Source organism: Scardinius erythrophthalmus (genome assembly GCF_964197995.2).
Source record: "Scardinius erythrophthalmus genome assembly, chromosome: 3".
Taxonomy (NCBI): Eukaryota; Metazoa; Chordata; class Actinopteri; order Cypriniformes; family Leuciscidae; genus Scardinius; species Scardinius erythrophthalmus.
The window spans coordinates 5,952,212-5,977,270 of NC_138223.1; the positions used below are offsets into that span (position 1 = coordinate 5,952,212).

The 25,059-nt window shown below is 38.4% G+C and overlaps 1 protein-coding gene across 2 annotated transcripts in view; it reads right to left on the reverse strand.

The window, feature by feature from the left end:
• The window catches only part of pard3ba (par-3 family cell polarity regulator beta a), a 168,422-nt gene that overhangs the window by 53,009 nt on the left and 90,354 nt on the right, over nucleotides 1-25,059 (reverse strand). For both annotated transcript variants that reach the window (XM_081362128.1, XM_081362127.1), the window contains exons 13-16: nucleotides 18,520-18,649; nucleotides 11,153-11,282; nucleotides 10,194-10,306; nucleotides 4,247-4,291 (exon numbers count right to left, since the gene is read on the reverse strand). In XM_081362128.1, the coding sequence (XP_081218254.1) occupies nucleotides 4,247-4,291; nucleotides 10,194-10,306; nucleotides 11,153-11,282; nucleotides 18,520-18,649 (418 nt within the window). The remainder of the gene's footprint in view (nucleotides 1-4,246; nucleotides 4,292-10,193; nucleotides 10,307-11,152; nucleotides 11,283-18,519; nucleotides 18,650-25,059) is intronic.

A 25,059-nucleotide genomic window follows, 5' to 3' on the forward strand; every position in this document is an offset into this window, starting at 1 on the left:
GAAGAAAGAAAGTCATTTGTGTTTGGAACGTCATGAGGGCGAGTACACAATGACAGGGTTTTCATTTTTGGCTGAACTATCTCTTTAAGAACTATTCTTTCGTTCACAGAGCAGCACTTAAAAATGTGTATACAAAAGAAAGAATGATAAAACAATAAGCCACTGAAGCACGTACATAATTGTACTATAGTTAAATGGCATTTCTAAGCACAAAACAAAGTTTAGCTGTGGGAAAATCACTGTAAAAATCACAGTAACTTTTAATTTGTATAAAACACCAGCAACAGCATCATGAAGAAAGTAGAAGACATTTAGAAGACATTTTCAGGACTTTTTGTAGAAAACATGATACGCTGTTTTATGACGTTAAAATAAACAAACTCTGGGATCCATGACCGGTCCTTGTTCTGGAATTTTATTATGCACAAATTAAGCATTAGTTGAAATGTTTAAAATGTAAATTTAATTTCCACAGCACTGCACTCATGTGTGCCGACACACAAATGACCCTCTCTGGGATGCTTACATAAATCAGTCTAAACCGGCACAACATGGCTGCGCTCGACCTGAATCAACAGCAAACTAGAGGAACGCGAGGAACAGAATTAGACCAAGAGAACCACAGCGAAACAGGAATGAACAAGTTCATAGGAAATAAAACTCTAATTGGCAAAGTCTCTCTAGCAGACAGATACCTGTATGCTGCCATTATCACGAAAAGGGAAAATAATGAGACCAAGACAAAAACAAACAAATCAGCAGAAGCAGCGCTGCAGGGCCGAAGCCGGCGAACGAAGAGGAAGAGAGATGAATGAAGAGATGGTGAACTGTGAGCTAGAGCAGAGCAGAGCCCGCGAGCAACGCAGGCTCTATGAGCGGTCTTCATTTGGATGAGAGGTGCCACAGGAATGTGTGGGAGTGTTGGAGGAAAGCCAGTGAGAGAGAGCGAAGCCTCCAGCATCTTTCATCTATCCTCTTAATGGACATGTTCTCCTCTCCTGCAGACTGGGACTCGGCTCTCCAACCACACACACACACGTATACAAACATATACACGTTGCTTTGATGCGAGCAAAAAGGTGAGTTATACTCCACTAATTTGGACACATAAACAATGAAAGTAGTATTTAAAGCCAAAATACATTCTATTCTTAATTCATGTTTCTGGTATTATTGTGCATGATCCAACCATGCACTTTAAGAATCGCAACATAATGCATGGTTGAAAGCACGGTTAAAGAACAACTATCTGACTCTTATGCAAGAATCAAATGTGAGATCAGTGATTGTTGAGCATCATCTAACAGCTTTCACCTCCACAGAAAATATTCACGTTTATATATGAAAGTAGCAGAGTTAGAGAAAATTTAATTTAAAGGAGAACAGTCGAAACGCATATGTTCATTCATGTGACTGGTTGGAAAGTGGAATGAATGATAAAGAAAATTGAAAGAAAATTTGGCTGGTTTTAAATCCTCAATACATTTAAAAAAAAAAAAAATTTAATTAAATTAAATTAAATTAAATTAAATTAAATTAAATTAAATAGTGATTAGAAGAAGTACCCAATATTTAATATGTAAGGTATAAATGTCAATTGGAACATTTATAAAAGTTGTAAATGTTATCTTTTCTTTTGGCTTAACTTTACTTGGTAGAAAGACAAAATTGCGTGTTTTTAATTAAAACAATGCAGAATACGGTTTCATTTCATTCAGAATATTTTCTAATAAGTTCACTAGCCATTAACAAGTAAAGCAAAACATTTTGGACCCTATGCGTAAGTGTTTGTGTACATTTTAACTACACACACAAACACACTTTTTTAAGACTATTAACTATATGCTTCACTTTTGTTTTTTACAATAATATCTAAAGCTCAATATGACCATTAACAGTGAAGAGTGTTTCACTCATTCATAAGACTCTCTTTAGAGTTATTTCTAGTGGTTTAGCAACCACCTCTTTCTTATGAACTCTATATAGAAATACAGGATTATGGTTTCCTGGATACAATTTTCACAGACACGCAAGTCATATGATTTGTTACTTACCATAAAGGGAACATCACATGAGTGCAATGTTTTTTCTAGGTTGCTTAAGGGAAGGCTGGCATTCAATAGTCAAGGCAATAAATCTTGTTTTGACATTATGGATAAATAACATTATTGCTGTGCTAGATTTTTTTAATTAATAATAAGTAACCTAAAACATATTTACTAAAACATTTAGTAGACACCACAAAAATCTATTAATAATAATGATCATAATAATAATAATAATAGAGACAATGCTGGACTAGACGGTGAATTTACAGGAAAAATGCATTTAAAAATATTGTGTTTACTGCAAAGCAGATGCAAGGAGAGAGAGAGTACCGCAGTGGTTGGCTTGGCCAGCACAAGCTAGGGGTTTTTAGCCAGATTAAACTCCGAGCGGCCACGTCTTCAAGACCATCCTAATAATGAAATATGTCAGAGCATATAAAGGAGTCTGGCGTAGGTAGAGCGTGCCAGAAGGAAGAGAGAAAAATGAGTGCGTCAGCAGACTAGCCCGCAGCTTGTCAATATCTATCGGATCCCACATCTGTAAAACTACACTCCAATCAGTCTTTCATGTATTTACCATTGTCCCTGACCCCTGAGAAGTATACAAAACAGTCGTGTGAAGACTATGCATGTAAATGTGTCTGTGTATGTTTTTTTTATGCAGGCACATGCTGTGAGAGCCGCTAAATTTACTGTGTGCATGTGGTTTTGATTTTGATGCAATTTAGGATCCAGTGCCATGTGTTTGAGTTTACGCGTACAGTACAACTACGATTGGGTTGTTATTTTGTGTGTGTGTGTGTGTGTATACAGTACTGATCAAAAGTTTGGAAACATTACTATTTTTAATGTTTTTGAAAGAACTCTCTTTAGCTCATCAAGGCTGCATTTATTTGATAAAAAATACAGGAAAAAACTGTAATATTGTGAAATATTATTACATTTTAAAATAATGGTTTTCTATTTTAATATACTTCATAATATAATTTATTCCTGTGATGCAAAGCTGAATTTTCAGCATCATTACTCCAGTCTTCAGTGTCACATGATCCTTCAGAAATCATTCTAATATGATGATTTATTATCAATGTTGGAAACGGTTGTGCTGCTTTATATTTTTTTATAACCTGTGATACTTTTTTTCAGGATTATTTGATTAATTAAAAGTGAAAAACTTTTTTGAATAGAAATCTTTTGTAACAATATACACTACCGTTCAAAAGATTGGGGTCCGTAATTTTCTTTCTTTCTTTTTTGAAAGAAATTAAAACAAGGACGTGTTAAATTGATAAAAAGAGATAATAAAGATTTACATTGAAAGAAAAGATTTCTATTTTGAATAAATTGATAGAAAACCATAATTTTGTTAAGTAACTATAATTGTAATAATATTTCGTAATATTACTGTTTTTTTACTTTATTTTTGATCAAATACATGCAGGCTTGATGAGCATAAGAGACTTCTTTCAAAAACATAAAAAAATAGCAATGTTTCCAAACTTTTGATCGGTATTGAATACTACATGTATATAAGTATTAAGCATAAAAACGTAAACATTAACATCAGCAAAACTGTTTTCCAGACCGAAAATGTTATATTCTGACATGTATTATTGTTGAAAACGAGGGTTTTGGCAGAGAGTCTGTAGGTGTCTGTGGTCTTGTACCTTGCGGTCACTGCGTGTGTTTCCTCCACTAACCCAATCCCTCCTCGCAGCAACTCACTATCTCACCTCAACTGACAGACTTACAAATGGGCAGCAGTCGCCCTCCGTTTATCTTCATTTGACTTGGCTGAGACACAGCCACTGATCTGGGGTCAGATTACTGGCCTGTGAGTCAACTAACACAGCTCTTTACAGATCGCATGCTTGATCTTGGGCCAGCCTTGTAGCGTTTGACCATAAATGAGATGTTGGCTATTAAGGCAGTATGATGGAACTGACATCGCAAGGCTGATAAACTCTACAACTTGGCAGAGGAATTGTTTACTGCAAGTATTGTTTATTAATAACATAATTACATATTGAACACTGGTGTGCTTAACTCCTTAACAACAACTCCTTAACCGTAGTAAAATGATGTCCTTATGTGGCTTGTTTCTTTAATATGTGCTGCGTGTGTGTGTGTGTGTGTGTGTGTGTGTGTGTGTGTGTGTGTGTGTGTGTGTGTGTGTGTGTGTGTGTTCAAATTCTTACCGGGTCGCTGTCCTTGAATCGAGGCCATGTTACTCTCATCCGCCACTGAAACACACAAACATAAAATATCCATTCTTTAAATTCTCATTTGTGTCACATTAACAATTGTAAAGTTTATGTGATACAGTTATACTTTAAACATTTGCATTTCTATTGTTAGCTGATTTTGTTGACATTAGCTTACAAAACAGCTTCAAACTTCAAAGCTTAAACAAAACTTAGAAGGTTTAAACTTAAAGGTCTTCAAGCCTGGCCAAGCTGCCGTTCAGCTGGTTTAACTGGGAGGCAGATGGTTTCCCAGCCTGACCAGCTTAAACGTACCTAAAACCCTTCTAAAACCAGCCAACTGACAAACATAAGCCTTCAGGGAAACCAGATAAGACTAGCAAACCATCTTATGCTGGTTTAGGCTTTATTTAGCAGGGTTAAAGCCACAAAACTCCAATTTTTATATAGCCCTTAATAAAAGTAATTGTACTGGATCACGCCTCAAATGAGTCCAAGCATAACTTGTATAATAACTTAAAAAAAACAGAAACTGACTGAATAATACATTGGATTTGGAAAGATCTCTTCTCCTAAATTGTATTGGTAAAGACATGTTACATGTACTTACCATAGTAATAACAGTAAATGATGCATAATTGCATGCAATTAACCTTCAACCAAATCCTAATCCTAACCTAACCCTATAGTAAGTACATGTAGTTACTTAATATTACTCAGAACTTAAATATATAATTACACTGTAACAATGAAAACTTAAAATAAAGTGTAACCCACATTATTTTACAGTCCTGTTCCGCATGTACATACTCTGTACTTATTATAGTAATTACAATAACTGGGTTATAACTAGGTACTAACCCTGAACCTTCACCTAACCTTAACCCATGTAGTTACCTTATATGACCCAGTACTTTCTTAGGTAAGCACACGTAAGTACACATACTGTAAAATAAAGTGCAACCATTCTATCTTTTTCCACATGTGTGCTGGTGTATAGATGTAGCTCTTTCTCTCTCTCTCTCTCTCTCTCTCTCTCTCTCTCTCTCTCTCTGTCTCTCTCTCTGTCTCTCTCTCTGTCTCTCTCTCTCTCTCTCTCTCTCTCTCTGTCTCTCTCTCTCTGTCTCTCTCTCTCTGTCTCTCTCTCTCTGTCTCTCTCTCTCTGTCTCTCTCTCTCTGTCTCTCTCTCTCTGTCTCTCTCTCTCTGTCTCTAGTAGCCACACTTGGTTTTAATTAGGAAGAGCAGTGCAGGGCCAGTTACGCTTCTGTACAGCTGAGAACATCTGCCGTTTGCCTAAACACACACTACACACACAGCTCGTGTTACATTGTGCACACATAGCAGAATTCATAACAAAGGGGAAAAAAACAGGGTATTTATATTTATTTTTTTATTTTTTACAGTGTACACTACAGAAGGTCTGTTCTGTGTGTAATTTTCTCAGCTACAGTATACTATCGTTAAAAAGTTTGGGATCAGTAAGATTTTATTGTGTTTTTGAAAGAAGTCTCTCCTGCTCATCAAGACTGCATTTATTTGATAAAAAATAAATAAAAAATACACTAAACAGTAATATTGTGAAAAATGACTACAATTTAAAGCCGTTTTCTATTTTAATATTTTAAAATGTAATTTATTCCTGTGATGCACAGCTGAATTTCCAGCATCATTACTCCAGTATCCACTATCACATGATCCCTCAGAAACCATTCTAATATGCTGCTCAACAAAAAAAAAAAAATATTGTTATTATTATTATTGAAATAAAATTTCTTCGATGAATAGAAAGCTCAAAAGAACAGCATTAATTTGAACTAGAAATTTTTTGTAACATTAAAAATGTCTTTACTGTCTCTTTTGAACAATTGAATGCATCCTTGTTAAATAAAAGTATAAATGTATAATAAAAGACAATTTTTGAACAGTAATATTATATTTTAGACAGTAATATATATTATAAAATATATCTTTGCCTTTCATTTTGCCTCTCAAACAAATGTATCTTTTTTAAGAAAGCTCCGATTTTTTTCCTAGAAAAAGGAAGTGCAGTGCATATGAGCGACTACATCTGTGCAAGCCATGATGACACATCTAAGACATTTACGGTAGCGCCCCGTGGAGGACAACAAGGAATTATTAGTGTGTGGGCCTGAGTGTGAGTGGTGAAAACGAGAAAGTGTGTGTGTCTGTGTGTGGGAGAGAGAGACTAATCCACACAAACAGGATTGAGCAGTGAAGAGCAGCTGCTGCCACAGGCATTGCACCATGGGATACAATAATGGGGTTTCATTACACTGCAATTTCTCTTAAATAAGCCTTTTCATCTTTTATGAGCTCAATTTCCCCAGCTGAGAAATAACACTGGAAGAGAGGCTTGTGCAAGCCGGTGTGGGTTTACACACGTGTGTGTACATGGACACGTATGTGAGAGAACACAAACAGGGTTGATGGGGGTAAAATAGGTACAGAAGAATAAAGGGGGGGAGGGGGTTAATAGTTTGCCTTTGAATGCTTGAAAGTGCGTACAAATCTGGATTATCCACACTCAACATAGCACAGACACAATGTCACACTCATGCATGCAGAAAAACACATCCAAATATCACGCACGAACAAGAAAGATTGCAAAAAAAAAACATCCTTCACAAGCACATTTATAAAAATGTATTATATATTTAGCTGTGTTTGCCAAATCCAGCAGCCACCCTGAACAACCAAGCAACAATCCTGAAAGCCCTAGCAACCACTCTGAACATCCCAGTAACCACCCAGAAAACCACAGCAACATGCAGAATGCCCTAGCAACCACCCAAAACACCACAGCACCCAGAATCCTCTAGTAATGCCTTTGCTACCAACCACCCGAAACCCCTTAGCAACGCCCCAGCAGCAACACTGAACATCTCGGCAACAACAAAAACACCCTAGCAACACGCAGAACACCCTTGCAACCACCCAAAATCACCCTTGCAAAACACCCTACCAACGTGGTAACCACTCAAAACACCAAATCAACACCCAGAACACTCTGGGAATACCTTAGCTACCAACCTAAACACTCTAGCAACCACCCAAAACACCAAAGCAATGCCCTAGCAGCAATCCTTAAAATCTTAGCAACACCAAAACACCCTAGCAACATGCAGAACACCCTTGCAACCATCCAAAACACCAAAGTAACACTCAGAACACCCCAGGAATGCCTCAGCTACCAACCCAAACACTCTAGCAACAATCTAGAATTCCCTAGCAACACCCTAGCAGCAACCCTGAACATCCTAGCAACACTTAAAACACCCTACCAATGTGCCGAACGCTCTGGTAACCACTCAAAACACCAAAGCAAAACCCAGAACACTCTAGGAATAGCTCAGCTACCAACCCAAACACTCTAGCAACAATCTAGAATTCCCTAGCAACACCCTAGCAGCAACCCTGAACATCCTAGCAACACTTAAAACACCCTACCATGTGCCGAACGCTCTGGTAACCACTCAAAACACCAAAGCAACACCCAGAACACTCTGGGAATAGCTCAGCTACCAACCCAAACACTCTAGCAACCACCCAAAACACCAAAACAATGCCCTAGCAGCAATCCTTAAAATCTTAGCAACACCAAAACACCCTATCAACATGCAGAACATCCTTGCAACCACCCAAACTCTCCAGGAATGCCTCAGCTACCAACCCAAACACTCTAGCAACCATCTAGAATTCCCTAGCAACACCCCAGCAGCAACCCTGAACATCCTAGCAACACTTAAAACACAATAGCAATGTGCAAAACACCCTTGCAAGCACTGAAAACACCACAGCAACAACCAGAACCCTTTAGGAATGCCTTGCTTGGCCTACAACCCAAACACTCTAGGCAACTATCTAGAATCCTGTAGCTACTTCGTTGCTTGTGCTTGTGTCGAATTCCTTATCAAAACACCCGAAACACCACAGCAACACCCAGTGCCTTCTAGCGATCCACTCAGAACCTCTGTTTAGGACCACTGTGACCTGGCATCCAGCCACAACAGTTCAGCATTAAATGTGGGTTTTTCACTAAAATGTTCTGCAGAAAAATTAAAAATAGTTATAGGCTACATATTCCGATAAAACCCCATTTGGCTAGTGTATTGCACTTTTGCATAACAGTAAAGGCCTGAAAGCAATCAGCAAATGAGAAATTAAGAGCATTTTCACATGAACTCCTGCCCAGAAAAACACATACAGCTGCTAATGATGCGACTGGCAGGATAAAGCTCTTTCTGAGAGACTCGAGCCGAGCCAAAACTCCAGCCAAATCTTTCATAGGGATCACGCTTGACTGAAGAAAACCTTTGTCTTTCAACGTTTCGCAATATCACAGAGGAAAACATTAGCCAGGCTGAAATTAAGCATCTTGAGGACAAGAAAAGTGGACCCTTGGGTGATGGATATATTACCTTAAAGGTTTGTAGAATGCTTGTAATTTGCAATGAATAAATATGCTGGCTATTTTTGTATTTGGATATAAATGACCTGTATTACTCTGACAGCGGTTAATGCTAGAGTAAATGTCTGAAATTGCTCTCAACTTCAGTCGCATTACAGATGAACCTGACTGGAAATCCATTACCCAAAAACCCTCCAAAAACAATCCCTTTGATGGTAATCGTTTTTGAATTTTGCATGCATTTTAGAGCTTTATCTAAGACTCGAAATTGAAAACTTTAAATAATTTAGTTTAAACAAAATATAAGCAACCACATATATGCACTCTAATGATTCTACATTGATGCACTTTTTTGTTTGTACCTTTAATGAATAAGTACTATGGTTTTATTTTGAATGTTAAATGAAAAATAAAATATGAGAAATATGAAAAATAACAATACATAAAAAATGATATATCTAATAATTATAAAAGTTATACATTTTTTAGTGAATGATCTAATGCTGATGCCTATGTAACAATATGATTCTTCTTATTAAGGACATTTTTAAAGACTTACATTTATTCAGTTTAAAACTACATAAATAGTGTATATATTCATTTAAATATAAATAAAAAAGGACAAAAAGAAATGAAAAAAGGGTCAAAGACAAGGACAAAAAGAAACAGCAACTGAACCACAGGCCACAAAGCCTACACAGAAAAATTGAAAGAGTAACTTAAAGAACAAAACGAAAAAGTGAGAGAGAAAGATAAAGAAATAAATAGAGGGGAAAAGGTCTGGATGGAGGATAAAAGATGGCAGCAAAGCAAGACACTATGAGATGTGGGTAATGAAAACCAATCAGCTTTCAGCAGCGAGGAGATTAGCGCAGTGGCAGTGGCGCTGAAGCCAATACTCCACCCTAATGAAATGTAATTGGAAACGGGCGAAAACTTCCCATTGTGGAGCACAGAAATATCCCTCATGTTTCCGGAGCCGGTGGAAAAGAGAGAGGATAAGTTATCGGGGTCATCCATGCCGAATACTGGGAAATGTGTAGCTATAGAGCTTTATTTTGCACTGAAGGCAATCGGTTTCCACTAAATACAGACCAAAACCTTAAAAAGTCTCAGTATAACCTTTAGGTTTTTCTATAAGGCTTTAAGAACAGTTGCAACACTGTAACACACACCATTTCACTTAAAAAACCTGCGTCTTATTGACCAACCTCCCACAATCTAAGTTAACCAAGCGATAAATGCACAGAAGCAGCACTTCTAGTCATGGTCAGGGTGCAGTCTGAACAGTCCCAGTATACAGTAGTATGCTAGATTGTGGTAGTTTACTCCATCCTAGCACTCAAAACCGGTCTGTTAGATGGGGAATTGCTGATTTTGCTTATATATATTTGTGCTGGTCAGCCTTGCTTAATTGAGTTGGGTGTTAAAACTATGTCCACAAGATGTAGTTCATTTTATTTGGACATTATTTTGTGGGTAGTTTCTGGTATATGTGTGTGTTTCCGTACCTAAATCCATGCTCTTAGAGGACCTGTTGTTGGAGTAATCTGGGGCTTTCTGTCGTTGAGGGTATTGTTGGTTGTTGGGGTTGTTGACATAGGAAACAGGCTCCATTTCAGCCCTACAAGACAGATAAAAAAAAAACTTCTTGATCGCAATGCATTCTCTGCTAATTGTTTTTCACAAGTCAGTTTGGTTGATCTAATATCTAAGCAACATCCTGTAATGTGGTAGTATAAGTATAAAACACATACTGTAAAATACAAAAGTTTGGGAATAAAGTTTCTGAATGAAGCCTCTGATGTTCACCAAGGCTGCATTTATTTGATCAAAATACACTAAAAATAGTAATATTATGAAATACTATTACAATTTAAAATAACTGTTTTATATTTGAAATATAATTTACTCCTGTGAGACAAATCTAATTTTCAGCATCATTACTCCAGTCTTCAGTGTCATATGATCCTTCAGAAATTATAATATGCTGATTTGCTGCTCAAGAAATATTTATTATTATTATTATCAATGTTGAAAACAGTTGTACTGCTTTAGTTTAAAAGAACAAAAGAAAGTTTAAAATAACAGCATTTATTTGACATTTATAATATTTACATTTATGTATTTACAATCAAAATTAATTTCATTTCTGTCCACCATTTTGTATATGACTGTTTCTATGTGTGTGTGTGTGTGTGTGTGTGTGTGTGTGTGTATGTAAGAATACAAGTAAATAAGAATATGTATGTAAGTGGATAAAATTAGGTATTTGAATTAATATTTGATGGCACAACTAGATAAATGGCATAAATAATTATTCTACATGGTATCATTGTGTTCAAGTCTTTGAAATAAGCCTTCAGGATACTGAGCGTTGATCAAAGTACCAGATTATCTGGCTTCATGATAAGAAATTCTATGAACTACGGTTATTATCTCTGATGTTATTCTGGGCTCTATAACTAACCGATCTTGTTGGTGTTTGTGCAGAAGGTTTGTTTCCAGCAGGTCCTGATCAGAAGGCGGAGGGGGGAAATCATCTTCATCGTAGTCCTCCTCCGGCAGTTCCTGTCTTTCGCCATGGGATCTGTGTGGAGCTGTTTGGAAATATGAGATTTAATGTTATATACCATTATTAGAGCTGATGTCCATCACACAAAGCCATCGTATGGATTCAGAAGATTTGTGTTTTTTGTCAGTTTTAGAGCTCAACAGCCGTAGTTCACTTCTATTGTATGAAAAAGCAATGTGCAACCTGACTAACATGTCCTTTTGCACTCCACTGAGAAATATAAAGTCATACAGGTTTGAAATGACATGAGGGCGAGTTATTTCTTTCTGAAAAACTGAAAATCCTGCCATTATGAGGAATAAATCACACTTGACCAGGTTCACTCAGTTGTGAATCATGTGAGAAAAACACACACGGCTGTGTTTGAGACCTTCTCAATGACCACACTACACACCGCACTAACATTGAAATATCTCCATTACTGCTCAATGTTCTGCAGTACTGTCCCAGTTTCTTCCACCATTTAGACATTTATCATATCGTTAGTCCAGACTGACTGTCATATGCAGTGACATGAAATATTAATGCTGGTAAAAACACGTGATTAAAAACTATACCTTGTTAAAACTCAACAAAATGGCATTTGTGCGAGTTCTGTTTGATTTTTATTTTTTTATTTTTTCAGATTTTACCAAATCGAACTGAAACAAGCATGGAAAGTAATCTGAATTTAAAATGAGATGCGTGTAAATATCACATCCCTCTTTGTGCGAGTAAAGTACAGTCACATACTTTGACGGACAAGAGACGCTAATCAGTAAACAATGGTTTCCAAAAAACATGGAAAAAGCCTTTTGTGTTGGCACAGCAACTCTCTGGAGAGCGGGGGGAAAGAATAGTGTGAATTTAAAACAGTTTGTTATCCGTTCTCGAGCGCTCGGCACAATTGCGAGTATGCTAATAAGGCCCACTTAGAATCCATTTCATCAGCTTAATGATTTCAAGGTCAGGCCGCGTTGCATAAAAACGGAAGGGAATGTAGCAAAAATATCGTCATTGGCTTTTTCATCCCTATTGATGAGATGGGCAGATTTCCAACTTGTATAAGTCGAAAAAGCTAATGGAAAGCTACGCTGGCATGGAAAATGAGGCGGCAGAGAAAATGAACTCATTTGGTACTCTTACAGAGGAGCAAAGCTCTCTTCACTTGGTGTTGATGATGAACGCATGCTTTCTATTGCTGAGCACTGATATATTTCTTTTGTTTCTTTAACAGTGAGAGAATTTAGATGAAAGCACTTAACATTATATAAAAGCAATTACTTTTGTCATTTGGTGTGCTGTTAAAAATGCACTCAATGAGTGAAGGTGTATTCACACAGAGCGTGATTTGGAGACCACCACCAAAGCGATCATGTGAAACAATGTGATCCGTCACATGATCCAGTTGGAAACCTCAGATGTCTAGGAAGCCCAGTAGGAACCAGAGCATGTGCGCGAAGCGGAGCGGTGTGACGCTTAATATTTCACTCCATGCCAGTGCACTACCTTCAATCACTCAAGAAAACGTTCATTCGTCTTTCTGTTTGTGATGAACTTCATAAATATCTCATTACAGTAGGCCTATAGATAACAGTTATGATATTTGTGGCTTTAAAGCAATTTCGTATAAATGGTATAAATTGAGGTGACATGACTGGAGTGCCGAATTTCAGAGCTCGTGCCGTTTTCTCACCGCTGTTGTTTTTGTTTTATGTTTATTTTGTTATTGAGAGGAAAGTGTGCAGCACATACATAAGTGACTCAAGCTGGAAAACGTTGTCGTAATGCGCATGGACTAATTACAAGCTACAGGCAAAACAAGTGAAAAATGATTTGAGGTTCACAAAAATGTGTTAAGACCTTGTCTAGTGATCCCAATGCTCCAAATAGCAATTAAACATCTAAAAGTATCTTTATTTATACGTTTTTTTCCCTTTGTTATAGACATGCTGCTTGCTTCATGACGACTGTACTTCCCCTCTGCACAAGTTTGGTATCGTTTTAAAGCGCAAATTCCAACTTTGTGAATATTCATAGCAAATTCTCGATGGCATGAGTCTGAACCAATGAAATGTGATGTTTAAACTCATGCTGATGTAAACAAAATGATCTTACTCGCGCTGACTGACAGATCCGAAGCGAACGCACAAAGACTCAGACAGCACGCGTTCCCGGTATACACAGAGCCTACAAGGAATAACAGTATTTAAAAATGTCTGTTTTGGCGAGTATTCACGCACACATTAGGCTATCTATTATGTCTTCAGTGGACGTTATATTTACTGTTGGGGAATATCATCTGATGTGTAACATTATATTAGATCCGTGCAGTACAGTAGGTCTTAATATTGTGGCATCATGAGGAAAAAAAGTTGAGCAAATATTTTTCCTATAGATATTTGGGTTTGACTTGGTGTTTGCCAAATTTGGTGTTATTACCAGGGATTTTAAGGTATGAATGCTAGGTGATTTTGTTTTGGAACCTTCAGAAAACTTTAACTCGATTTTTCTCAAAATTGACTTTGAGCTACACCTGTTTGAAGTCGATAGAGTCAGCAATCATGTTTTGTCTGATTCCAACAAATCACACATCATTTTGAAGGTGTTTTAATAGGGAATGTGAAAATAAATTCACTCAAAATGTGTTCATTGCGACAACATTTTTCCAGCACGGGTCACACTAAACGACGCTCTCATCAGAGTAGACGGCATCAGCAGGTTTGTTAACAATTAGAGCCCGACCGATAAAGGATTTTTAAGGCCGATACCGATACAAATAATTGGTGATTTAAAAATCCGATATTCCGATATATTGGCCGATATATATATATTTTTTTTTTTATCCAGAAACGCGTAACAAAACATGAACAGTTCTGATAAATATAATATATAAAAATACAAACTTAAGATATGAAAAAAAAAATCAACTATTATTATTAATATTGACAGTAATAATTAAAAAAATGATGATAATATTATTATCATCATCATTTGTATTATTATTAAACAAGACAAAGGTCATTCCGTGTGTGTGTGTGTGTGTGTGTGTGTGTGTGTGTGTGTCTGTGTGTGTGTGTGTGTGTGTGTGTGTGTGTGTGTGTGTGTGTTCATGGGTTCAAAGCAAGAACTGATAAGATTGTAAATGTGTACCTTGAAATGCAATGTAAGTCGCTTTTGATAAAAGCGTCTGTCAAAATGTCCGTTTGCATTTTGATTATTTCGAGAACCGTTCATCCAATCGACTTCACAAGGGAGTGCAGTGTCGCATTTGGTGCAATAGCCTATAGATGGACACGCGAGACGCCGCACGTTCAGAATTAATAAACTTTTAGTAAACTACAGAACAGCGCGAGCGGGAAGCGGCGCACCTCACGCCGGCAGGGCTTATGCTCCGAGAACGGACACTGCAGTGATATAAAACGCACACGTCTGTTATAGTCAGGTCCGGATCTTCAAGATTGTGTAACCCTGTAGGCATTTTTGAGGAAAAGTTGTTATACCACATTTTTAGAAAGTTCTATGTCTCCTGAATAAGGATCCACCGTATAACATTTGAAATAAGGGTCCCATTTTCTTGTAATTGTTATTGAAAGAATAGGTGCATTATTCACAGCCGAAACACTAGAGGTGGATAGGGTAAATTTTTGAAGTTATAGATATCACCATAAAACCTTTCCAGTTTTTCACTTACATAGAGACAGACATTTTTTGTATTACAAGTTTTCTGAAATGTCATGTTTACATATGCAAATGAGGCATACCAGTATATATATATATATATATATATATATATATATATATATATATATATATATATATAAATAATTCGAGGGGCAGGCATACCAGTACGCGGTTCTCCCTTTCGGGCTAGCCCTGTCTCCTCGCGTCTTCACGAAGGTTGTCGAGGCAGCCCTTGTTCCTCTCGACGCTTCAGCTTTGGCTACGCGATTGAGTCCCGAGGTGGGCAAGGCAACACGGCATGCTCCGAGTCCCAGTGACTTCGACCTGCCGTCAGACCTTCACCCCGTGGACGAACCTCAGTTTTCTATGGGCTGGAGTGCCCATAGAACGAGTTTCCTGGCATGTTGTTGTATCAACAGATGCCTCCACAATGAGCTGGGGTGCCATGTGCAATGGACATGATGCCGCGGGCTCCTGGACAAGCGCCTTTGGCATGTCAATTGCCTCGAGTTGCAGGCTGTACGTCTCGCCCTGCGCCGCTTCTGTGCGTTGCTCAGGGGTCAGCACGTATTAGTCCGATCAGACAATACTGCCACAGTAGCGTACATCAACCGACAAGGTGGTCTGCGCTCCCGCCGTATGTCGAAACTCGCCCGCCACCTCCTCATATGGAGTCAGAAGCATCTGAGGTCGCTTCGAGCCATTTATATCCCGGGAGACCTGAACCGTGCAGCTGATCTGTCTCGGTTTCGGCCTCTCGCTGGAGAATGGAGACTCCATCCCCAGTCGGTTCAGCTGATTTGGGATCAGTTCGGGGACGCACAGGTAGATCTGTTTGCCTCCCACGACTCGTCCCACTGCGACCTGTTTTATTCTCTGACCGAGGGCACGCTCGGCACGGATGCACTGGCGCACAGCTGGCCGCGGGGCCTCTGCAAGTATGCGTTTCCCCCAGTGAGCCTTCTTGCGCAGACTTTGCGCAAGATCAGGGAGGACGAGGAGCAGGTAATTTTGGTTGCCCCGTATTGGCACAACCGCACCTGGTTCCAAGAACTAGTACTCCTCGCGACAGCACCTCCCTGGCCAATTCCTCTGAGAAAGAACCTGCTTTCTCAGGGACGGGGCACCCTATGGCACCCTCGTCCCGATCTTTGAAACCTCCATGTGTGGTTCTGGACGAGGCAGGTTTGAGTACCCTACCACCAGCGGTGGTGGCTACCATCACTTCCGCTAGAGCATCGTCCACGAGACATGCCTATGCGTTGAAGTGGAACCTCTTCGTCAACTGGTGTTCTTCTAAACTTCAAGAACCCACGAAAGGCCCGATCAGTGTCGTGCTTTCCTTCCTGCAAGAAGGGTTGGAGAGAAGGTTGTCTCCCTCCACCCTGAAAGTGTATGGTGCCTCCATTGCCACACATCATGATGCAGTTGATTGTAAGTCCATTGGAAAGCACGACCTGATCATCAGTTTCCTGAGAGGAGCGAGGAGACTGAATCCTCCTCGCCCTCCTCTCGTTCCCTCTTGGGATCTCTCAGTGGTTTTAACTGCCCTGCAGAGTGCTCCCTTTGAGCCTCTGCAATCAGTGGAGCTTAAGTTCCTGTCAATGAAGACAGTGCTCCTGGTTGCATTGGCCTCCATCAAGAGGGTAGGGGACATGCAGGCATTTTCGGTTGACGAAGCGTGCCTGGAATTTGGACCGGCTAACTCTTACGTCATCCTGAGACCCCGGCCTGGATATGTGCCCAAGGTTCCCACCACACCCTTTCGAGACCAGGTGGTGAACCTGCAAGCGCTGCCCTTGGAGGAGGCAGACCCAGCCTTGGCACTGCTCTGTCCAGTACGCACCCTCCATGCTTACGTAGACAGAACGCATTGTTTCAGGACTTCAGACCAGCTCTTTGTCTGTCATGGTGGGAAGCTGAAGGGAAAGGCTCTCTCCAAGCAAAGGTTGTCTCACTGGATAGTGGACGCCATTGCTTTGGCTTACCAGCAGCAAGGTCGACCATGCTCCCTTGGTGTGACGGCCTACTCCACCCGGAGTGTGGCATCCTCTTGGGCTCTAGCGCATGGCGCCTCGCTAACAAACATCTGTAGAGCTGCAGGCTGGGCGACACCTAACACGGCCTCTGGGCGACCCCCACGTGTGTAGTCCACTGTAAGCCTCTTTGAGCATGTGTCTTTCCCTCGGCAAGCCACCTTGCCACCCCTGGGTTTGAAATATTCCACCTGCGGCTGGACACCCCAGTGATTCTCAATATGCAGCCCCCTGGGGTCATGTGTATTCCAAGTCCCCCCCCTTCGGGCTGGGCATAATTGCATATTTCCACTGATATATGCTTCCCAGTGTACCTTGGTACCTTGGCATAATTCCAGCAGCTATTAAAAACTGTCCCTTTCATGTTAATGTTGTTTTTTCATTGTTTACTTGTTTAAATATTCTGAGAATGCATGGTTTAGTTCTAATGTTTAATGTTTAAAATGCAATAAATGCATTAAAACGTTTTTTTTTTTGTTTTTGTTTTTTTGGGCAGCCATTTTGTTTTATTGTTTATGCCAAAACAGTGATGTTTACAACTTGTTATACGGCAGAAATGGATTCAGCACCTAAAAATCATATAGAAACAACACTTGAAGTACTTTTCCTCAAAAATGCCTACTGCATCTTATCCAGAGCTATTTATCTATTTTGGGACTCGACTATTAAATTAAGCAATACTTTTAAGGTAATCTAATATTTTTCTGACTAACAAATTACTGACACAGTAAAGGGTAGATTTAAATAAAGAGAAACGAAATTTAAATAAAGAAAAACGAAATTTAAATAAAGAAAAACGAAATTAAGTTAAATTAAAAACGAGATTAATTTAGATTGATAATAAGGGGTAAAAAGGCTAATACATTTTGTTTCTACTATTATTCTATTTTCCACAATGTCAAAGCAACGCAGCTTAACCCAAAACACAAGCTCAGACATGCACTTCGGTCCATACAAACTCCGCTGTTCTGCGCTCTAGCCAGACAACACTCCCGTTGCTGGAACCCGGCGTCGGTTCTATTTCTAGCATGCATGCATTTTCCGCGTGGCTCGAGCCGCATCTGAGACGCCTGTCTCATGCAGGCTGTGTGCAAACTCCAACCTGTTAACATGGGAGCCGAAATAAAAACGGACACGCCAGCAGCCAGTGTGTCGTCGGGCTTATTTCAAACTTCGTTTTACCCCTAAGCAAAGAACGAAAAAGAACTTCACTGTGAGTTTATCACAAAATTAATTTTTGCTTCTCCACACACCCCTTCAATTTCTTCTCCATTTTAAATTTAGATGTTTACTTTACATTTATGTATAAGGTTCGCAACTTAATTAAAACAATATTTGAACTCCATAACCTTAGAGCTATTGCTTATTTCACATATTCTCAAACCAGCATATCACAAAGGGCATTCTGGGTTGAGCGAGCGGCCCTGAGCAGAATCTTCAGAAAGGCGCTCTGGGGGAAATATTACCACTCTCCTCACATGCTCTGGCAGGAACTAACAGTACAGCAACTTTCTGTGACTTCCAGCAATTTAATCAATGCATGTGAGGCTTATGAGCACTTACCAGGAGCAGCTTCGTACATACGGCTGTTCGCTGTGGATGGCGGTATGGAACTGTTGGTGTAGTTGCTGTTAGGATGATGATGAACAGGTGAGTCGTTTCTAGGGAGAGATTGACTGTCTTCCTGAATTTCCTAGAAGAGAGCAAAATTTGTAGAGAATTAATGATCTGGAAGATTCTAATGGGGAGAAAGGCTTGACAACAAACACAGACATTTTTAAAGCATGGTGACCAATGTCCATATCTGTTCCATGTTGGGCTCATGCTGTCAGACTGTCAACAAGAGGAAACTTGCCATGCAGTACAATAAAACAAGGTAAAGGAATAGGGAGTTCACTCAAAAATGGTTTACTTACTCTCAACTTACCCTCACATGAATGCATGAAATGTATTGAAATTTACATTCAAGTATATTCAAATATGGAGTGCAAGACTGGAAAAAAACTGGAAGAGAGGGCAACTCTCTGAGAGAACAAAGGAAATTAACATTTGAACTCACTCTTGTGCACCATTCGAGACACAAGTCTCACCTCAGCATCATCCTAATCTACATCTCTTTCCCTCTTCCCACATTCCTTCTCTCTCATGCTGAGATCACCAAAATTCACCCAAGAATCTATATGGTTTAATGTGAATAATTATCATATAGTATTACACATGTTTGGTATCATTTGAAATGTCTCAGTGCGACTGGTACAAAGGTCTCATTCCCAAAGAAGTAAACCAAAATGTAATAAGGTATTTAAGAGTTTAGAGATCAAACGCACACAGAGGAGGGCGTGTCTTCCAGGCAAATGGCATCCTGCTCCCGAAAGGTGTAAACTCTGAATGCAAATTCCCATTGTTAGTAAATGTTTCCATGAGAAAGAAGTTCCTGTCTTGGTCTGGGTATATAATGAATTGCAACAAGAGGCTCTGGGCGATTTGTAGCTCAAATTAGCCTGTGATGCTGTGAGTGGCCGAGACTCTATGCATCATGTATTTTCTAATGTCAGGTTTGCATCTTTTCTCTTTATTCCAGAGCATCTGATGTCTTGTATTTATTATTTTTGAACTGATTATGAAATTGGCATGATATATTTACCTGACATAATAAATTGTTACATTTGATTTTATTCCGACTGAATTTGAAATTGTTTTGGATTGGTATGTTACCGCAAGTTTTGCGACAGATTAGTGACAACTAATATTTGGCACCAATTCAAGTGTACGTGTTTTTCAAAGAAAATAAGTGAATTTCCGTTTAGGGCAGCAAAAGTGCTGCTTGACCAACCTAAATCTGGGTGTGTCTTACCTCTGTTTTATTTTAATGTTACTTTAGATAAGTGTACGTGCGAAACCATGGCATGGCCAACCCAAAGCTATAATAAGACGAGTAAAGTTGGTTGACATATCTGTAGTAGTGGCCAATTGTATGCAATCACTGGGACTATACCAAAGTATATTTGATTGTGTAAGCGTGAATGCGACCGATCTCAGGTATATAGCAATTACCTCTGTTTAGTGACCGAAGCTGGCGAGATTGTGATCATGAGACCCACGTTAAACAAGACATGAGGACCTCTGAGGGACTTAGCTTCCTAATATGAACGGGTAAAATATAAGTAAAGAGTTAAATAGAACAATCAAATGTATTGCTAAACTATTATATAACTGACCAAAAACCAATTGGCAATATAACTTAAATTTGAGGTCATGATAAAATTAAGTCACATATAAAATGGAGTCAAATAAAAGCTTAAATGTAATTAAATTAATTTGCCACGCGGAAAGACAGCAACACGCAGAGACCTTCACTTGTTCTGGCGGAAACACCCATTTGGACTAATAAACAGGCTTAAAGGAGCGTAAATAAACATTTATTTTTTTCCAAGTTTTGTCATTTTCATCAAAAGTAGCATGACACATCATGATGCTCCATATCTGAATGCAAGCGACCTACTGTACACTACCGCTCAAAAGTTTTGGATCTGTATATTTTTTTGAGGTGGGAAATAAATAAATACTCTTATTCAGAAATGATGCATTAAATTGACCTACAGTGACAGTAAAGACATTTAAATTGTAACAAAAGATTTGTATTTCAAATAAATGTTTTTCTTTTGAACTTTATATTCATCGAAATATCAAAATGACAAAATTAAAATGCATCATGCATTCCATAAAAGTGTTTTAAACATGGATAATAATAATAATAAGAAGAAATGTTTTCTGAGCAGCAAATCAGCATATTAGAATGATTTCTGAAGGATCATGTGACACTGAAGACTGGAGTAATGATGCAGAAAATTCAGCTTCGCATCACAGAAATAAACTACATTTTAAAATATGTAAAAAGAGCTGATTTATTTTAAATTGTAATAATATTTAACAATATTAATATTTTTACTGTCATTTGGTAAAATAAATGCAGCTTTGGTTAGCAATTCAAAACATTTTTTTTAAAAAAACCTTACGAACCCCAAACTTTTCAGTGGTAGTGTAAAATCGTGCATGTTTTAGACGGAACACTACAGAGACTTAAAGACATTGACATCTCAAAAAAAATGTGAGAAAACTACCCTGATCTAGAAAAAACATATTGGGAAAAAAAGAAAAAACTGTTGAAAACAAACTGTAAATGACAAAAGGATAAAAGCAACCCTGACATATTTAGAAATATTCATAAGCCAAAGGCAATCCTGCCAGACAGTACTAGTCAAGACAGATACGGGAACATGTGTCAATATGAAGACGTGAGGCCACCGAATGACGCGTCCTGATGGATTCTTCTCAGACGACAAAGGAGCTACAGCTGTCACTGTATGGAAGGCTAACCCAGAGGAGGAACACTGTAGACTTTATACTGTCATACAAACCACATGCTACAAACGCAAACACACTACTCACAGCCCAGGCTCACTGGACGGACATGAAAGGTATTAGGATATCACCATATCAAAGTGTGCTTAAATGCATTCATACCGTACTATTCCACATGGCGGGGAAAAACAGATGAAAGCCTCGTTCTTTTGTTCCGACGTTAAGCCTCAGCTGGAGGACAGTCATTAGCGGGGATGATGGTTCTTTACACGTGGAAACGTCACTCTTGTCATCTGCCTCCTGCTCGCTGTCTCTCCAGACGCACGGGAATCATCAATGGACCAAACACAACTGATTCCCAGGCTCTCTTTCTCCTCAGAGATTGTGTTTGTCATAAAAACGACTCTAAAACCCCCCTATGCTGAGACTAAGCAACATTTTTCACTGTCTTTCACTGTGATCTGTGCCTTGACAACGGGTAACGTAGGCATGTGTCTTACACAAAAATAGAGAGCTGGCAGGAAAATATCAAAAGGTACTTGAAGAATGATGGGACAGCAACGGCTAGAATCCAGACGGAGGGAAACTAAAAATGAAAAGTCAATTTAAACAGTCGAAATTATTGATTTACATGTTCACCTCCAACCGACTTCAACCGCTGCATCGTCCTTATTAGTGGGGCTTGTTAAAGCGAGGATCACTATTACTATTGCTCACACTGATTTAAACAAACCCCGGGCCTCTAGTACTAATCTTGCAAAACTAGTGCTAAATCTAATCTTGCATGCAGCACTACGTATGTGTGAAACAGACATGAATGACATCTCAAATCATGTGGCTTGAGTAGAAGAATGAATTTTACCTGGTGGATGATAAAATGCAACCACAAAATAAAAACAACCACCTAGAGCACCCTAGTAGCAACTGCATTACAATGCCTTGAACAAGCACTAGCTTCTGAAGAAAATGTCAAAGTATAATTTCTCCTTGCATCGGTCAACATGTCAATAACATGATCATATTGTCATTCAGTGAAATATCACCTTGGTTTTCGGAGTACAACTCCAACAACACCACCACACACACACACACCGAGAATCTCTCTGACATCTTCAAAGATGGTGTGCTGCACGTCTTAATCAGACAACAATGACAAGGGAGCTTGGGTCCACCGCCGAAGACAAAGAGCCAACAAAACAAGCCCCTAAACCCATGGATGTCTCCTCCCCTCTTCACACGGGCAACAGTGAGGGTGAGCTGAGGTGAGGGACCCTCAGGGTAGCCCCGGGCAGCCTTTCATTAAAACCCAAAATTTGCCTTTCATTCATGGAACCCATGGCGTAATCTGATTAACTTGCTGAGCAAGAGGAGATCCAGCGAGGTAACGGGATTAGATATCAGACTGGGCGGGAAGAAACAGGAAGGAGAAGAACGAGGAAGGAGGAACAAAGATGGAGGTTTCACATGAGATCATTGTACTCTAAAGTACTCTACTGTGCAATAGTTTGCTTTTTTTTCTTTTATTCAGCAAGGATGCATTAAATGGATCGGAAGTGACAGTAAAGATTTTAAAGATTTCAAATAAATGCTGTTCTTTTGAACTTTCTATTCATTAAAGAATCCTGAAAATAATGTATCACGATTTCCTCAAAAATATTGTGCCGTTTTCAACATTGATAATAATTAGAATTGTTTCTTGAGCAGCAAATCAGCATATCAGAATGATTTCTGAAGGATCATGTGACACTGAAGACTGGAGTAATTCAGCTTTGAATCACAGGAGTAATTCAGCTTTGAATCACAGGAGTAAATTAGATTTTAAAATACATGCAAATAGAATAGTTCCTTTAAATTGCAATAATATTTCACAATATTACTGTTTTTACTGTATTTTTTATCCAATTCATGCAGCCTTGGTGAGTATAAGAGACCTCTTTGAAAAACATTCAACTATCTTACTGAACCCAAACATTTGTACAGTAGCGATAATTACAAAAAATAATAAATAAATAAAATACAGAAAAGTGCTGTGCTGGTACCATGGTACAGTGATGGAATACTTTGAATATACCATGGTATGAAAATTCACTTTTTTGTCTAGTATTACAAAAGTCCAAAAATCCATGATAATAGCATGTTAATTGGTTTTATATTTTTCTTTTTATTATTATTTTGATTTCAGTATTTTTTCTTGCATTGAGGAACCATCTCATTAAGTTTAGTCCACAAACACTTTTGATTCTCTAACCTCCCACTCGTTCTCTTATCACTCAGCTCTGTCTGGGTGATTAATGGCATATTGATCGCTCCGTCTGCATGTGATTAATGAAGAATGCATCGCAGCGACACATCACCTTCTATTGAGCGTCATTACCGCCCGCACCGATCACCATCTTTCTACCACTTGATTGGGTTGAGGATAAGCTAATGTTCCCCAATAATACTCCAGTCTTCACCCACCCAAAGTCAGACCGCTGAAAGTGGAGTCAATAACTATTTGTCTTCATTTTCATTGGACGTTGATGAGAAGCTGTCGGAATTGATGAACCATCCCAGTTTAACCTTGGATACAAAGACTTTAAATTCGAATTAAGTCACATTTGAATATTTCTAAGCATTTAGAAACTTTATGTGACCTCGGAAGATCAAAAGAAAAACGTTGTTTCTTTGTCAAAAAATTATGTTTTAGTGAGCTGCCTACTCATGGAAATTGATCCACCTCCCCAACAAAATGTGCATTAACACTAGTTCCCATAAAAGAAAGGAAAAAAACATATACTGAATATGAACTTATTTCTGAAAAAATATGCTTAGATAACAAAGCCACCTATTTCCTGAAGTGATAAATATTTTTTCATATATACAACTGGAGTTTGGAAACGGTCTCCATTATCATGTAAAATTTCATTTTTATTTGACTTGTCTGATTTCATCATGTGAAACCGCATCTATTATCAAGGATATCGTCATGCAGGGTCTTTAACACACAGAGTGACTCCTTAAACTTACCACCACATTAACAAAAGGGGGACCCCAGTGAACATGGCGGACCCCCTGAAACACATGTAAAACTGGCAATATTAAAAGAGGGAAAAACTTCTGAGCGAGTGTCCCATTAATGCAAGCACAAACAAAACCTATATATACACTGAAGACCTAAAGACACTGAAGGTTTCAAACAGGTGTTTAGTGGAAATGCATGGGTTAACATTGCATATTGTTAGTGCATTAACTGCCTATAAGAGAATGTTGACTTAATTGAAATGCATTGATCTGATGCAATGTTATGCTTCTCAGATTCTTGCTTTCTAATGCTTTCTCATTCTTAAATATAATGTTCACCTGTAATTTCCAGTTTAATACTTCATTTTTTGTGATTTTCAGAATATTTTGATCAGATATAGCATATACACCACCGTTCAAATGTTTGGGGTCATGATTATTATAATTTTTTATGTTTCTCAAAGAAGTCCAATGCTCACCAATAATGCATTTATTTAATTATAAATACAGTAAAAAATAAATATTTATTTAATATATAATTAGTTTCTCTAGTATATTTCAAAATGTTATTAATGTGATGCAAAGCTGAATTTTCATTCAGAATCCTTCAGAAATAATTACAATATGCTGATTTGCTGCTCAAGAACATTTCTTATTATTATCAATGTTGAAAACAGTTGTGCTGCTTAATATGTTTGTAAAAACAGTGATAAATTTAATGATTATTTGATTAATAGA